General features: G+C 34.4%; 1 protein-coding gene across 1 annotated transcript in view; it reads right to left on the bottom strand.

Moving 5' to 3' along the window:
• LOC123847767 (disintegrin and metalloproteinase domain-containing protein 18) overlaps positions 1 to 18,386 on the bottom strand; it is a 159,957-nt gene that overhangs the window by 23,207 nt on the left and 118,364 nt on the right. Inside the window, exon 17 of the mRNA XM_064584044.1 lies at positions 10,630 to 10,710. Within this exon, the coding sequence (XP_064440114.1) occupies positions 10,630 to 10,710 (81 nt within the window). The remainder of the gene's footprint in view (positions 1 to 10,629; positions 10,711 to 18,386) is intronic.

The following is an 18,386-nucleotide window of genomic DNA, read 5'->3' as shown; positions in this document are numbered from 1 at the left end:
AGAAACATAAGACTGGCAGCAGACATGTCCACAGAGACCTGGCAGGCCAGAAAAGACTGGCATAATATATTTAATGTGCTAAATGGGAAAAATATGCAAACAAGAATACTTTATTCAGCAAGGCTCTCATTGAGAATAGAAGGAGAGATAGAATCTCCAGGACAAACAAAACTAAAGGAAATTGTGAACACTAAACCAGCCCTGCAAGAAATATTGAAGGGGATCCTTTGAGCAAAGAGAGAGTCCCAAAGTAACAAAGACCAGAAAGGTACAGAGACAATCTAAAGAAACATCTTTACAAGTAATACAATGGCACCAAATTCATATCTTTCAATAATTATTCTGAATGTAAATGGACTAAATGCTCCAATCAAAAGACATAGGGTATCAGATTGGATAAAAAAACAAGACCCATCTATATGCTATCTACAAGAGATTCATTGTAGATCCAAAGACACCTCCAGATTGAAAGTGAGGGGGTGGAGAACAATTTATCATGCTAATGGACATCAAAATAATGCTGAAGTGGGAATCCTTATATCAGACAAACTGGATTTTAAACCAAAGAATATAATAAGAGATGTAGAAGGACGCTATGTCATAATTAAAATGTCTATCCAATGAGAAGATCTAACAATTGTAAATATTTATGTCCCTAACTTGGGAGCAGCCAATCATATAAATAATAACAAAACTAAGGAAACACATTTATAATAACAAAATAATAGTAAGGGACTTTAACACCTAACTCACAGCAATGGACAGATCATCTAAGCAGAAGATCAACAAGGCTTTGAATGACACACTGGGCCAGATGGACTTAACAGATATATTCAAGCATTTCATCCTAAAGCAACATAATACACATTCTTCTCAAGTGCACATGGAACATTCTCTACAATGGATCATATACTAGGTCACAAATCAGTTCTCAACCGGTATCAAAAGACTGAGATTATTCCATGCATATTTTAGGACCACATTGCTTTAAAACTTGAACTCAATCACAAGAGAAAATTTGGAAGGAACACAAATACATGGAGATTACAGAACATCCTACTAAAGAACGAATGGAAACAGGAAATTAAAGAATAATAAAAAAAACACATGGGAACAAATGAAAATGAAAACACAAATATTCAAAACCACTGGGATGCAGTGAAGGTGGTTCTAAGAGGGAAGTATATAGCAATATAAGCCTTTCTCAGGAAACAAGAAAGGCATCAAATACACAACCTAACCCTACACCTAAAGGAGCTGGAGAAAGAACTGAAAATAAAGCCTAAACCCAGAAGGAGAAAAGAATTAATAAAAATTAGAGCAGAAATCAATGAAATAGAAACCAAAAGAACAAATCAACGAAACTAGGAGCTTGTTCTTTGAAAGAATTAATAAACTCGATAAACCCTTGGCCAGACTTATCAAAAAGAAAGGAGAAAGGACCCAAATAAATAAAATCTTAAATGAAAGAGGAAAGATCACAATCAACACCAAATAAATACAAACAATTAGAAGATAATTTTATGAGCAATTATATGCCACCAAATTAGGTAATCTGAAAAGAATGGATGCATTCCTAGAAACATATAAGCTACCAAAACTGAAAAAGAAAGAAATAGAAAACCTGAACAGACCCATGACCAGCATAGAAATTGAAGCAGTAATCAAAAACCTCCCAATAAACCACAATCCAAGACCAGATGGTCCCCAGCAGAATTCTACCAAACATTTAAAGAACTAATACCTATTCTTCTGAAGCTGTTTCCAATAAATAAATAAATAAATAGATAGATAGATAGATAGATAAATAAATAAATAAATAAATAAATAAATAAATAAATAAATATGGAAGAAAACTTCCAAATTCATCCTATGTGGCCAACATTTCCTTGATCCCCAAACCAGACAAAGACCCCACCAAAAAGGAAAATTACAGACAAATATCCCTGATGAACATGGATGTAAAAATTCTCACCAAGACACCAGCTAATAGGATTCAATAATACATTAAAAGGATCATTCACCATGACCAAGTGGGATTACTTCCTGGGCTGCAAAAGTGGTTCAACATCCAGAAATCAATCAGTGTGATACACCACATTAATAAAAGAAAGGACAATAACTATATGATCCTCTCAATTAATGCAGAAAAAGCATTTGATAAAATACAGCATCCTTTCTTAATAAAAACTCTGCCATGTAGGGATAAAGGGAACATACCTCAATATCATAAAAGCCATATGTGAAAAACCCACAGAGCTTTTCCCCTAAGTCAGGAACATAACTGGGATGTCCACTCTCAGCACTGCTGTTCAACATAGTACTGGAATTCCTAGTTACAGCAATCAGAAAACAAAAAGAAATAAAAGGCATCCAAATTGACAAAGTCACATCAAAATTTCACTCTCTGCAGACATTATACTCTATATAGAAAACTCAAAAAGCTCCACCTCAAAATTGCTAGAACTCATACAAGAATTCAGGAAAGTGGCAGGATATAAAACCAATGCACAAAAGTCAGTTGAATTTCTATACACTAACAATGAGACAGAAGAAAGAGAAATTAAGGAATTGATCCCATTTACAATTGCATCAAAAACCATGAGATATCTAGGAATAAACATAACCAAAGAGATAAAGGATCTGTACCCTGAAAATTACAGAACTTTTATGAAAGAAATTGAAGAAGACACAAAGAAATGGAAAAACATCCATGCTCATGGGCACAAATGTCTATGCTACCCAATGCAATCTATACATTCAAGGCAATCCCTATCAAAATACCACCAACATTTTTCACAGAGCTGGAACAAACAATTCTAAAATTTGTATGGAACCCAAAAAGACCCTGAATAGCCAGAGGAATGTTGAAAAAGAAAACCAAAGCTAGTGACATGACAATTTTGGACATCAAGCTGTATTATAAAGCTGTAATCATCAAGACAGCTGGCATAAAACAGACACATAGAGCAATGGAAGAGAATAGAGAATGCAGAAATGGACCCTCAACTCTACGAACAACTAATCTTCAACAAAACAGGAAAGAATGTCCAATGGAAAAAAGACAGTGTCTTCAAAAAATGGCATTGGGAAAACTGGACAGCCACATGCAGAAGAATGAAACTGGACCACTTTCTTAAACCGCACACAAAAATAACTCAAAATGGATGAAAGATCTAAATGTGAGACAGGAATCCATCAAAATCCTAGAGGAGAACACGAGCAGCAACCTCTTTGACCTTGGCCACAGCAACTTCATGCGAGACACGGCTTCAAAGGAAGGGAAACAAAAGCAAAAATGAACTATTTGGACTTCATTAAGATAAAAAGCTTCTGCACAGCAAAGGAAACAGTTGACAAAACTAAAAGACAATCTACAGAATGGGAGAAGATATTTGCAAATGTCTTATCAGATAAAAGGCTAGTATCCAAAACCTATAAAGAACTTATCAAACTCAATACCCAAAAAACGATAATGCAGTCAAAAAATGGGCAGAAGACATGAACAGATATTTCTCCAAGGAAGACATACAAATGGCCAACAGACACATGAAAAATGTTCAGCAGCATTCAGCATCAGGGAAATACAAATCAAATCCACAAGCCTCACACCAGTCAGAATGGTTAACATTAACAAGTCACAAAATGACAGATTTTGGCTAGGATACAGAGAAATGGGAATCCTCTTACATGGCAGTGGGAATGCAAGCTGATATAGGTGCTCAGGAAGACAGTATGGGGGTTCCTCAAAAGTTGAAAATGGAGCTACCCTGCAACCCAGAAATTGCATTACTAGACATATACCCCAAAGATACAAATGTGTTGATCTGAAGAGGCACTTGCACCCCGATGTTTATAGCAGCAATGTCCACAATAGCCAAAATATGGAAAAAGCCCAGATGGTTATATTACTCAGCCAGCAAAAAGAATGAAATCTTGCCATTTGCAATGATATGGATGGAACTAGAGTGTTTTATGCTGGGTGAAACAAATCGGTCAGAGAAAGCCAAATACCATATGATTTCACTCATATGTGGAATTTAAGAAACAAAACAGATGAACATAGGGGAAGGGAAGGAAAAAATAAAACGATGAAATCAGAGAGTGGGACAAACCATAAGAGACTCTTAACTATAGGAATCAAACTGAGGGTTACTGGAGGGGAGGTGGGTGGGGGTATAGGATAACTGGGTAATGGGCATTAAGGAGAGAATTTGATGTCATGAGCACTTGGTGTTATATGCAACTGATGAATCACTAAACTCTACCTCTGAAACTAATAATACACTATATGTTAATTAAATTGATTTTAATTAAGAATAAAAAAGATAATAAAGTAATATCCTAAAAATTCTATGTGTATAAATTGGTAACCTAGGTGAAATGAACCAATTCATTGAAAGACACAATTTATAAAAGGTCACACAAGAAGAAATAGTCTGAATAGGTCTATATCTGTTAAATGAAATAAATCAATATTTAATAACCTTCCAAAACAGCACATAGCTCAGATGTGTTCTCCGGTGAATTTGATCAAACATTTAAGAAATGGATTATGTCAATTCTTTACAACCTTTCCCAGAAAATAGGGGCAGAAGGATCACTTCCAAACTCATTGTGAGGTCAGCATTATCCCAATACCAAAACCAGACAAAGCCATTACAAGAAAGTAGAACTATAGACAATATCACTAGTAAGTATAAGTGTATAAATCCTCAAAAATATTAGCAAATCAAATTAGTTAATATATAAAAGAATAATATATCTGAATAAAGTGGATTTTATTCCTGGTATACAAGTTGAGGTTATCATTTGAAGATCAATTACTGTAATGGACTTTACTGTTACTGTAACATCAATAGGCTAAAAAAAAAAAGTCATACGATTATATCAATAGATTCAGAAAAAAGGGCTTGACCAAACACACACATTTTATGATTAAAAACACACCAATTTGGGCATAGAGGGGTAAATTCCTCAATAGGAAGAACATCTACAAAAAAATGTACAACTAACATCATAATAATGAGAAGCAGAAAACCTACAGAAAACCAATAGGTACAAGAAAAGATGCTCAGCATCACTGATCTACAAGGAAATGCAAATCAAAACTACAATTATATACTACCTCACACATGGTAGAATGGCTATTATCAAAAAGATATGAAATAACAAGTGTTGGTCAGGAGGTGAAGAAAAGGGAACCATTGTGCACTGTTGGTGGGGATGTAAACTGGTGCAGCCACTGTGGAAAACAGCATGGCAATTCCTCAAAAAATTAAAAATAGAGCAACCATATGATCCATTACTTCCAGTTCTGGGTATTCATCCAAAGAAACCAAATCACTAACTTGAAAAGATGTTTACTGCAGCATTTTTTTTTTAAAGATTTTATTTACTTATTTGAGACAGAGAGAATGAGAGAGAGAGCACATGAGAGGGAGGAGGGTCAGAGAGAGAAGCAGACTCCGTGCCGAGCAGGGAGCCTGATGGGGGACTCGATCCAGGGACTCCAGGATCATGACCTGAGCCGAAGGCAGTCGCCCAACCAACTGAGCCACCCAGGCGCCCTGCAGCATTTTTTATAATAGCCAAGATACAGGGGCACCTGGGTGGCTCAGTTGTTAAGTGTCTGCTTTTGGCTCAGGTCATGATCCCAGAGTCCTGGGATCAAGCCCCGCATCAGGCTTCCTCCTTGGCAGGAAGCCTGTTTCTCCCACTCCCACTCCCCCTGCTTGTGTTCCTGCTCTCTCTCTGTCAGATAAATAAATAAAATCTTAAAAAGAAAGATACAGAAACAACCTGAGTGTCCATCTATGAATGAATTGATAAAAAAAGATGTGGTATGTATACACATAGACACAATGGAATATTATTCAGCCATAAAAACAATGAGATCTTGTCACTTGTGGCAACATGGATGGACCTTGAGGGCATTATGCTAAGTAAAATAAGTCAGACAGAGAAAATCGAATATTATGATCCATCTTTTAGATAGAATTTTTTAAAACAAGCATATAAGTATAGAGGATAGATTGGTAGGTGTCACAGGTGAAGGGTTGGGGGATGATGGGTGAAATAGGTGGAGGTTTTCAAAGATAAAAACTTCCAGTTATAAAATAAATAAAACATAAGGATGTAATTTAAGTATGGTGAATGTAGTTAATAATATGGTATTGAATATTTGAAAGTTGTGGAGAGTAGATCTTAAAATTCCTCAGCACAAGAAAAAAAATTGTAACTATGTATGATGATGGATGCTAACTAGAATTATTGTGGTGATCACTTTGCAATACATACAAATATTAAATCATTATATTGTACATCTTGAACAAATATGCAGTTATTTGTCAATTATACTTCAATAGAAAAGAAAAAGGCAGAGAACAATTGAAGTTAAGAATTCATAAGAGAATCAGGGGAAACCTAGGGAAAAAATAAAAAAGTAAATGAAAGAGTAAAAAAATAGACAAGTTGAGGGAGAAAAGAAAAAAGGAGAAGTGGAAAGAAGAGAGTAAGCCATGTGGTTCAGAGAAAAAGGTAAATTATTTTGTGAGCTTTCACTTGTGTGTGGTCTTGGAAGGTCACAGATGAGAGTCTCCAACATAAATAATGTGAAAGAAAATTGTGAAGAAGAGCAAAGAGGAACATGAGAAGGGTTCCCTGGGTTTATGAATATATCCCCTTTGTTGTTTTCCAGGAAGTAAATGTTTTTATTATTATTTTTTATTTAGACATGCTTATTTGAATATGACTCTTTCTAAAGTTTGAATCTATTTTTAAATATGCAGATAAGAAATTGCTCTACCTTATTTAGAAATTCACAAATTTATATGGCCTACTACATTGAAAGAATATAAAAAAAAATAGTGAGAAGCTAGAAGCTTTCTTGCTAAGATCAGGAGCAAGGCAAGGATGTTTACTTTTACTACTTTTTCTCTTTTCAATATTATACTGGAAGTTCTAGCTAATGCAATAAGAACAGGAAATAAAAGATATAAAATTCGGAAAGAAAGAAAGAAATAAAATATTTTGTTCTTGGATGACATGATTGTGTAAATAATCCCAAAGTATCAACAAAAGAGCTATAAGAACCAATAAGTGATTATGTAAGGCAGCATAATGAGAAGTTAATATAGAAAAGTAAATTGCTTACTTATATATAACAATAGACAACTGGAATTTGACCATTTACATTAACACCAAAAAAATAATTGGTTATAAATTTACCAGACCTGTATTAGGAGAACTGCAAAGTCTAATGTAACAAACTCCAAGATTTATATAAATGGAAAGATATTCCATGTACATGAATATGAGGATTCAATATTGTCAAGATGTTAGTTATTCCCCACTTGATCTATACATTCAATACAACCCCAATCAAAATTCCATTTGCTTATTTTGTGGATACTGACAATCTGATTTGGCCAACTTATGTTTATATGGAAAGGCAAAAGACACAGAATAGCCAACATACTACTGAAGAACAAAGAAGGATCACTTTGACTACCTGATATGTATACTTATTTTAAAGCTAAAATAAAACAGTGGAGTATTGGCAAAGGAATAGATAAACAGATTGATGGAATGAAATACAGAAATCAGAATTAAATCCACATAAGTATAGTCAACTGGCCTTTGATAATGGAGCAAAGCCAGACCGTTCAATGGAGAAAGAATCATCCTTTAAAATAAATGGTGATGGAAATTTACATGCAAAAAATTAGTACTTATGCCTTTCATAAAAATTAGCTCAATGGATCATAGACCTAAATGTAATACAAAACTATAAAACTTGTAGAAGGTAACACTGGAGAAAATCTTGGTGACCTTGGGTTTGGAGATAGCTTTTTTTTTTTTTAAAGATTTTATTTATTTATTTGAGAGAGAGAGAACGAGAGAGAACAAGCACATGAGAGGGGGGAGGGTCAGAGGGAGAAGCAGACTCCTCGCCTAGCAGGGAGCCTGATGCGGGACTCGATCCAGGGACTCCAGGATCATGACCTGAGCTGAAGGCAGTCGCTTAACCAACTGAGCCACCCAGGCGCCCTGGAGATAGCTTTTTATATATAACATCAAAAGCATGTTGCATGAAAGAAAGACATGGAATTGAATATTGAAACCTTTGTCTTTAACAATGGGGACCAGATTCAGGAATGTCCACCACTTGCAGTCAATCAATAACTAAAATTTTCAATATAATCTGTTGTTTTTTTCTTAACTTCTTGATATATTTAGATCATTAATAAATGATAAATTGCTAGGGAGTCTAATTTAAAGAAAAGTATATACCCAAAAGAGTTGGAAATTTATCTTTTCACAAAAATCTGCACATGGATATTTAAGTAGTTATATTCATAACTGTAAAAACTTGGAAGCAACCAATATGTCTTTCAGTGGTGAATAAATAAATTAACTGTGGTAAATCCAAACAGCAGACATGAAGGAACCTGTATGTTACTAAGTGAAAGAAGCCACTCTGAAAAGGCTGTATACTGTATGATCCCAACTATATAACATTCTGGAAAAGGCACAACTATGGAGACAGTTAAAAACATAACTGGTTGTTGTAGGTTTAGTGGAGACTTAAAGAGGGGAAGCACAAAGGATCTTTAGGCCAGTGAAATTATCTTATGGTATTATAATAATGGATATATTTTACATTCATCCAAAACCATAAAAGTAGAACACAAAGAATAAACCCTAATGCAAATTATCAATAGTTGGGGTGATTATGATATGTTAATGTATGTTCATCAATTGTAACAAGTGTGCACCTTTGATGCAGGATGTGGATATTGGGGGAGGCTATGCATGTGTCAGGGAAAGAGATATATGAGAGCATTCTGTATTTTTCACTCAAGTTTTCTGTGAACCTAAAACTGCTCTAAAAAAAAAAAAAGTCTTATTAATAAAAAAAAATGTATCAGAAATGAAAAAAGAACCACACTACAATGACTGCCAATACTTTACAATAAGATTTCTTAAACAACTACACGCTCATAAAATTGAACTAAAATGGCAAATTATAGGGTTATAAGTCAACTCTATCAACTGTAAATAATAGAGTTGTCTGTTGAGATGTCATTGGAAAGTAAACAGAGCTTCTCCTAGATTCAGTTAGATTTTACTTGACATTTTCATTTTAATTTTGAAATTAATAAGCATAGAGAAAATCATAAAATAAATGCAGTTTAATCTTATTTACTTATTTTATGTATGTCATATTTCATAGTGAAAAATTTTATTTAAAAATCCAGAAACCTAAGTAAAATAAAATTGGAATCTAAATGGTAGTAGGTGAAGAAAACAAATTTGTATCCAATAAAACAGTATCAATAATTTACAATCTATAACTTTGTTTGAGATTTAATAAAAATCATTCGGACTGAAGACCTAAAGCATAACTAAAGAAAGGAAAGCAAAAGCTCAGGCCAATAATTGTAACTATAGAAAGTAAAAAACAAAACATGAAAATGTAGTTATCTTCTTTGTTAAAAGCCTCTAGAAAATTAAAGACAATGCAAGAGGCATTTTATATATTCTAAATCCAATCAATTTAAAAATTATAAAATTGAATACTGATAAATATGGTAAATCTGGGATAATTCTTATAGTGTTGACTGCATCTTACACTGATTTTCTTTTCGGAAAAATAATTTTAAAAGGACAAAAACTATAAATTTTAAGATGTAAAAATTAAATATAAAAGTAACAACAAATTTGTGTTAGCAGATTAAGATAGATAAACAGTTGGGAAGAAATAAAAAGTTTTTGCATAAGGATATATTTCCTATTAGAAACCTCTTCATGAAACAGAAAATTCACTAACATGTCAATAGGTTTTTTAGGTATATTTCTATAAAATATTATATAGCCATAAATTTTAATTATTAAGAAAATGAGGAAGTACAAAATATGTTCACAATTACAAGTAAAACATTTATTGGCATAAATGGTTTTTATTTAAACATGTTATTAATTCATAAGTTGTGGATGTTCACAATAAATTCAACACATGTAGTACAATTTGTTTAACAGTTTTTGAATTAACCCCACTGAATTTTATTTATTATTTATTTATTTATTATTTTCAATTAGCCAACATATAGTACATCATTAGTTTTTGATGTAGTGTTCAAAAATTCATTAGTTGCGTATAACATCCAGTGCTCATCACAACACGTGCCCTTCTTAATACCCATCACCCGGTTACCCCAATCCCCCAAACCCCTCGGTTCTGTAACCCTCAGTTTGTTTCCCAGAGTCCAGAATCTCTCATGGTTTGTCTCCCTCTCTGATTTCTTCCCATTCAGTTTTCCCTCCCTTCCCATATGGTCCTCTGCTCTATTCCTTATGTTCCACATATGAGTGAAACCATATGATAATTATCTTTCTCTGCCTGATTTATTTCACTTAGCATAATCCCCTCCAGTTCCACCCATGTTGATGCAAATGGTAGATATTCATCACCCCACTGATTTTCTTTATAGTGATTAGCTAGTCTAGGCAAGTTCAGTTTAAAAGTAACTAGACTCTCAATTCTCCCAAGTAAGATAAACTTTTACTTTGAATTACCCACAAAAATAACATCTAATTTAGAACTACAGAAAGAAAGTTACTTACCCCATTTCCTTTGCATTTTTTAGCAGCATTACATTTTTTTCCCACCAAATGAACTTCTTTGCAGGTTTTATTTATACAATACTAAAATAAAACAAAGATATTTCATAATCACTCACACATTTGATGTAATATGAGAAAATAATTATTTGTTATATACACATAAGAGATGCTTAAGTTGAGACATTTTATTCCATATTACTCTGATTCTGGTACAAAGATTCTAACATTCCAATACAAAATGTAGATAATAATCAATTAAAGAAAAATAACTGAGGGTGTTTGTCTTGACATAGTTTTTGTAATAATGTAATGTAATTTGTGTTTTGATACTTAGAATGTGGAATTGAATTGAAGATCTCAATCAGGGAAATTTTCTATATTATGTTAATGTTCTGTTATAAATAATTGATTAGATTAATATTAATGACTTGTCCCCTCAAAAATTGGAAATAATTCATTAATTTTATTTGGGTTTCAAATACAAGTTAGTATTTTGGATTATAAATTATCATGAACCTTTGTTATAATATTGATAAGAATAATTTATCAAGAGAAATATTTTAACTTCATTTGTATCCATTGTAAAATCCTTGTTATGTCAAAATGAGTAATCCAGTGGTAATCAGTCACCTGGATATGTAACTTTTGCCCCATTTACCTTTTTATATTTTGTTAACTGGCCTCCTGGCTTACATTCTTTTGTTTTATTTTAAAAAGGAGCGTAAGTTATAAGTAATACATTGAAAATATGAAGATAATAAGAATAAAAATTAGCTTTGTGCAATTATTTCCTGAAAATTAACATACACCCAATAAATCATGTTGCATATGCTAGCCTACATTTGTCTCCTCTTTTCAACATAACATTGGAAATTTTAGCCAAAGAAATTAGGTGATAAAAATAAATAAAAGGCATACAAATCATAGAGAAAGAAGTAAAATTATCTCTGCTTGCAGATTACATAATCATATATAGAAAACCTTAAAGACTCCACACACAAAAAGGTTTTCAGAACTAATTGGCAAATTCAGTAATGTTGCAGGATAAAATATTAACATACAAAAAATCAAACTCATTTCTTTACGCTAGCAATAAACATTATGAAAAAATCAAGAAATAATTCAATTTATAACAGTATTAACCATTATTAACCAACTAAACTTAACCAAGCAGGTAAGTGATGTGTACACTGAAAACTATAAAGGAATGCTGAGAAAAAAATTAAAGGTGTAAAGATATAGAAAGATACCCTGTGTTCATGGACTGAAAGACATAATATTGTTAAGATGCTAATACTATCCAAAGCAATCTACAAATTCAATGCACTATCTGTCAAAATTCCAAAGACTCTTTTTCAGAAATAGAAAACCCATCATAAAATGGAATTTCAAGGGACTTGAAATAGCCAAAACAGCCTTAAAAAAGAACAAAGTGGGAGAAATCACACTTCTTGATATCATAACTTTCTACAAAGCTATAGCAATGAAAACAGTGTGGTGTTGGCATAAATTCAGAACTATTGATGAATGGCATGTATTAGACAGCTAAGAAATAAATCCTTGCATATATGGTCAAATATAGTAGACAGCCAAGAAATAAATCCTTGCATATATGGTAAAATTATTTTGCTGCCAAGACCATTCAGTGGCAAAGGACAATGTTTTCAACAAATGATCCTGGAAAATTGGATATACATATGAAAAAGAATGAAATTAGATCCTTATCTTGTACCATATACAAAAATTAACTCAAAAGGATTCAAGACCTAAAGAGCTAAATGATAAAATTTTTAGATGACATAGGGAAAAGCTTCATAACATTAATTTGGAAATGATTTTTTGGATATGATACCCAAATGACAGGGAACAAAAGAGAAAACAGATACATTGGACTTCATAAAAATTAAAAGGACTTTTGTAAGTCAGAGAACACTATCAAGAGACTGAAAAGGCAATCCACAGAATGGGAGAAAATATTAACAAATCATGATCCGGTAAAGGATTGGTATCCAAAGTGTATATAGGATTCCTTAAACTCAATGATAACAAAAACCAATACCAAATTAAAAATAGGCCGAAGACATAAATAGACATTTCTCCAAAGAAGATACAGGGATAGCCAATAAGCTTGTGAAAAAAGTTCTACATCACTAGTTATTCAAAAAATGAAAGTTAAAAACACAATAAAATATCACTTCATGATCCAAACAAAAACAAAATAAAACAGAAATTAAGTGTTAGTAAAGAAGTAGACAAATTGTAACCCTTGTGAATTACCAGTGGGAATATAAAATGGTGCAGCCACTGTGAAAAACAGAACGGCCATTTCTCAAAAAAACAAAACAAAACATAGAATTAGAATATGATCCAGCAAATCCATGTTTAGGTATATACCCAAAGAATTAAAAGGCAGGGACTTGAAAAGATGTTTGTACACCAAATGCTGTTCATAGCAGCATTATTCACAATAGCCAAAAGGTAGAAACAACCTAAATGTCCATTGATAGATAAATCAATAAACAAAATGTGGTATATAAAAATGATAGAATATTATTTAACCTTTAAAAGAATGAAATTCTGAGTTTGGGAAGATAGCAGAGTGGAAGGACCCTGAGCTCACCCTGTCCCATAATGTCAACTAAATATGGTCTACATCCAATTCAGCAAAATGGGAAGTGATGGGAAGACTGGGAGAACAAACTCCACAACTGAATATAGAGAAGAAGCTGCATCTGAAAGGTCAGGAAAGTCACAAAGGCATAAGTAGCCTGCTTGCAGGAGGGAGAGAGCTGAGCATGTAGAAAGGGCAGAGAAACAGGCCCTCACACCAGAGGGATGACTAATTCCCATAATGTTTGGCTTTAAAAACAAGAGGGGCTGATGGGGCACCTGCCTGGCTCAATCAGTAGAGCACATGACTCTTGACTTCTGGGTTGTAAATTTGAGCCCCACGTTAGGTGTAAAGATTACTTAAAAAATAAAATCTTGAGGCACCAGTGTGGCTCAGTCAGCTAAGTATCTAACTCTTGATTTCAGCTCAGATCATGATCTCAGAGTTGTGAGATTTATCCCCGAGATGGGTTCTACACTCAGTGCAGAGCCTGATTAAGATTCTCTCTTCTCTCTCTTTTTTTATTCTTATGTTAATCCCCATACATTACATCACTAGTTTTAGATGAAGTGTTCCATGATTCATTGTTTGTGCATAACACCCAGTGCTCCATGCAGAATGTGCCCTCCTCAATACCCACCACCAGGCTAACCCATCCTCCCACCCCCCTCCCCTCTAGAACCCTCAGTTTGTTTTTCAGAGTCCATCGTCTCTCATGGTTCATCTACCCCTCCGATTTCTCCTGCTTCATTCTTCCCCTCCCGCTACCTTCTTCTGCTTCTTTTTTTTTTCTTAACATATATTGCATTATTTGTTTCAGAGGTACAGATCTAAGATTCAACAGTCTTGCACTATTCACAGCGCTTACCAGAGCTCCTCTCCCCCTGCCCCTCCCCCTGCTCACTCACTCTCTCAAATAAATAAATAAATAAAATCTTTAAAAAATAAAATACAATCTTAATAAAAAAGAGAGGCTGAATTCTGTGAGTTTATAAAACCAGTGGTACTTGAAGCCTGGAGGTTTAAAAGCCTGCTGCTTCAGCACTGGCTACCTGAAGAAGGTGAGTGATAGCTGGGTCACAGCCCTTAAAGAGACAGCAGCCCACAGAGAGGCAACATAAAAATGACAGTTAACACAACTCTGGGGGAAAACAGGAGGTATATCTATTCATACTGATTTCATAGTGTGTTGGGTGAATTCTCTGAAAATGAGGGAGCTGAAAGACACCATTTTCCTCCCCAGCCCCACAGCATAAGCACAGAGCCACCTGCAAGAGGAAGGAATTCACAGACACTTGCTACCTAACCCTCTTCCAGTGAGCTATGCCCATGAGTTCTCCTAAGGACTAGCCCACTCCAAACCTGCTAGGCTTGGCCCTGGCCTCAGGGCAAATTTTGTCAAAGCTACACATATGCCCCAAGTAGCCATCAGGTGCACAGCTGCCACAGCACAACATGCACATCTACTGCACCACATGCAACCATTTGCCTCCAGCTACCATTGCACACTTTGCCCAACCAGCCACCTTTGTGCACTGTGCCCATTCGTGTGGCCCCAGCTGCGGTCCTACATCATGCAAAGCCACCAGGTACACAGCAGTCACCCCACTTGGCCAAGTCACCACACTCTGCTCAGCCCCAGGCCCCCGCCACCTAGTCATACTGGGCCCAGCCACACCCAGCCATCCTTGGGCACCATGCCCAGCCTTGCTCACCCAGCTGCCCTTACACAGAAATCTCAGCCCCCACAGTGCTTTGGGGGATCTGGTGTAGGACTAGTGACCTGTGCAAATTTTTCTAACATTGCACCCCACTCCCAGTTTCCCTGGCAGACATGTCCCCTTAGAGCTGGACTGCCTGGGTCCTGCTAACATCACAGAGAGCAAGTATAGCCCAAAATAGGCAGATAGTCAGTGAAGACTACAGCACTGAAAGAAAAAGTGACTCAGACACAACAGCAAGGCATAAACAACACATATAGGATAATTTCCTGAATTGTTAGATTCTGGTGAACAGGAGACACTGCACTGCAGGGCACTCCAGGACTGCTTCTTCATAGTATCACTACTTTCAAGAGCAGAAGATACAGTTGACTTTCTTAATACATGGAAACAGAAACAGAGAGGAAGAAAAAATGAGGAGACAGGAAAATTTATACCAAAAGAAAGAACAGGACAAGGCTACAGCCAGAGAGCTAATTGAAAAAGATATAAGTAATATGCCTGACAGAGAATTTAAAGCAATGATCATAAAAATATTCACCAGACTTGAGAAAAGAGTGAAAGACATGAGTGAGACACTGAACACAGAAATAAGGAATAACATAGCAGAGATAGGGGAACATTAAACAAAATGACAAACAGGCTTGATTAAATGAACAGCAGAATGGAAGGAGTAGAGGAAAGAACTAGTGACCTAAAAGAAATAGTAATGGAAAGTAACCAAGCTAAACAAAAGACAGAAAAAAGAATTATGCAAAACAAGGAAGACTTAAGGAAATCAGTGACTCCATCAGATTTAATAACATTCATATTATAGAAGTCCCAGAAGAAGAGAGAGAAAAGAGGCAGAAAATTCATTTGAAGAAATAATAGCTGAAAACTTCCCCTAATCTGGAGAAGGAAACAGATATCTAGATCCAGGAGGCACACAGAACCCCCACCAGAATCAACAAAAGCAGACCCACACTAAGACATATTGTAATTAAATTTACAAAATATAGTGATAAAGAAAAAAAAAATAAAAGCAGCAAGACAAAAGAAGTCAGTAGCTTACAAGGAAAACCCATAAGGCTAGCAGGAGATTTTTCAACAGAAATTCTGAAAGTCAGAAGAGAGTGGCATGATATATTCAAAGTGCTGAATGGGAAAAATCTGCAAATAAGAATACTCTATCCAGGTAGGCTATCATTCAAATAGGAGAGATGAAGAGCTTCCCAGACAAACAAAAACTAAAGGAAGTCATGACCACTAAACCAGCTCTGCAAGAAATGTTAAAGGGGACATTTTGAGGGGAAAGGAGAAACCAAAAGTGATGGTATAGAGGTAGGAAACACAAAAGCAGTAAAAATGAATAATTTTGTAAATAATTAGTGAAGGAACTCACACACACACACACACACACAAGGATATAAATATAATAACATATACCTAAGACATAGAGAGCTGAGGAGAAAAGAATGGATTCAAACTTAAACAATGATCAACTTAATATAGACTGCTATAGGCAGAAGTTATATATAAACCTAACAGTAACCATATATCAAAAACCACTAATAAATATGCAAAAAATAAAGAGAAAGAAATCCAGTTATATCACTAAAGAAAATCAGCAAAGCATGAAAGACAAGAAAAGATAAAAGAAAATTTTTAGAAACAACCAAGTAATAAAGTGGCAATAAACATATTTATCAAAAATTATTTTGAATGTAAATGGATTATATGCTCCAATCAAAAGATATAGGGTGACAATGTATAAAAAACAACACCCATCTATATGCTGCCCATAAGAGACACATTTTAGACCTAAAAACAAATGCAGATTGAAAGTGAGAGGATGGAGAAACATCTATCATGCAAATGGATATCAAAAGAGAGATGGAGTAGCAATGTTTATATAGGAAAAAGTAGATTTTATTTATTTTTTAAGATTTTTTATGTATTTATTTGACAGAGACAGCACAAGCAGGGGTAGTGGCAAGTAGAGGGAGAAGCAGACTCCCGGCAGAGCAGAGAGCCTGACGTGGGGCTTGATCCCAGGACCCTGGGATCATGACCCAAGCTGAAAGCAGACGCCCAACTGACTGAGCTACCCAGGTGCCCCAGAAAAAAGTAGATTTTAAAATAAAGACTTTAACAGGAGACAAAGAAGGACACCATATAATAATAAAAGGGACAATCTAACAAGAAGATATAATAATGGAAAATATTTATTCACCCAACATAGGAGCACCCAAATACATAAAACAGTTAATAACAAACATAAAGGAATTAATTGGCAATAATACAATAATAATAGGGGACTTTCACACACCACTTACACTGATGGACAGATCATGCAAACAGAAATACAAAGAAACTGGCTTTGAATGACACAATGGACTAGATGGATTTAACAGATATATTCAGAACATTCCATCCTAAAACAGCAGAGTACACATTCTTTTCAAGTGCACATGGAACATTCTCTAGAATAGATCACATTAGCCCACCAAACAAACTTCAACAAATTCAAGAAGATCAAAGTCATACCATGCATCTTTTCTGACCACAAAGCTATGAAACTAGAAATCAACCAAAAAAAAAAAAATCTGGAAAGACCACATATACATTAAGTTGAAATAACATGCTACTAAACAATGATTGAATCAAACATCAAATAAAAGAAGAAATAAAAAAGTACATGGAAGCAAATGAAAATGAAAACACAACAGTCCAAAACCCTGGGATGCATGAAAAGTGGTTCAAAAAGGGAGGTTTACAGCAATACAGGCCTACCTCAAGAAGCAAGAAAAATCTCAAAAAGCTTAAGCTTATACCTAAAGGAGCTAGAAAAAGAACAATAAATGAAGCTAAAATCCAGCAGGAGAAGACAAATAATAAAGATTAGAGCAGAAATCAATGATACAGAAATTAAAAAAAAAAAAACCAAACAAACAATAGAACAGGTTGATAAAACCAGGAGCTGTTTCTTTGAAAAAAAAATCAATAAAATTGATAAGCTTTTAGCCAGAATTATCAAGAAAAAAAGAGAAAGGACACAAGTAAATAAAGTCACAAATGAGAGAGGAGAAATAACAATCAATACCAAAGAAATACAAACAATTGTAAGAGAATATTATGAAAAACTATATGCCAACAAATTGGACAACCTAGAAGAAATGGATATATTCCTAGAAACATATAAATTATCAAAACTGAAACAGGAAGAAAAAGAAAATTTGAACAGGCCAATAACCAGCAAAGAAATTGAGTCAGTAATTTTAAAAATCTCAACAAACAAAAGTCCAGGACAAGATAGATGGTTTTACAGGCAAATTCTACCAAACAGTTAAAGAAGAGTTAATACTTACTCTTCTCAAACTATTCCAAAAAATAGAAAAGAAAGAAAAACTCAAATTCACTCTACGAGGCCAGCATTACCCAGA

Source organism: Mirounga angustirostris, unplaced genomic scaffold (genome assembly GCF_029215605.1).
Source record: "Mirounga angustirostris isolate CCGP_5_RB_7025 unplaced genomic scaffold, mMirAng1.0.hap1 SCAF_2, whole genome shotgun sequence".
Classification (NCBI taxonomy): Eukaryota; Metazoa; Chordata; class Mammalia; order Carnivora; family Phocidae; genus Mirounga; species Mirounga angustirostris.
Note: the sequence above shows the minus strand (reverse complement) of the source record. Positions and strands in the feature narration are given on the sequence as shown.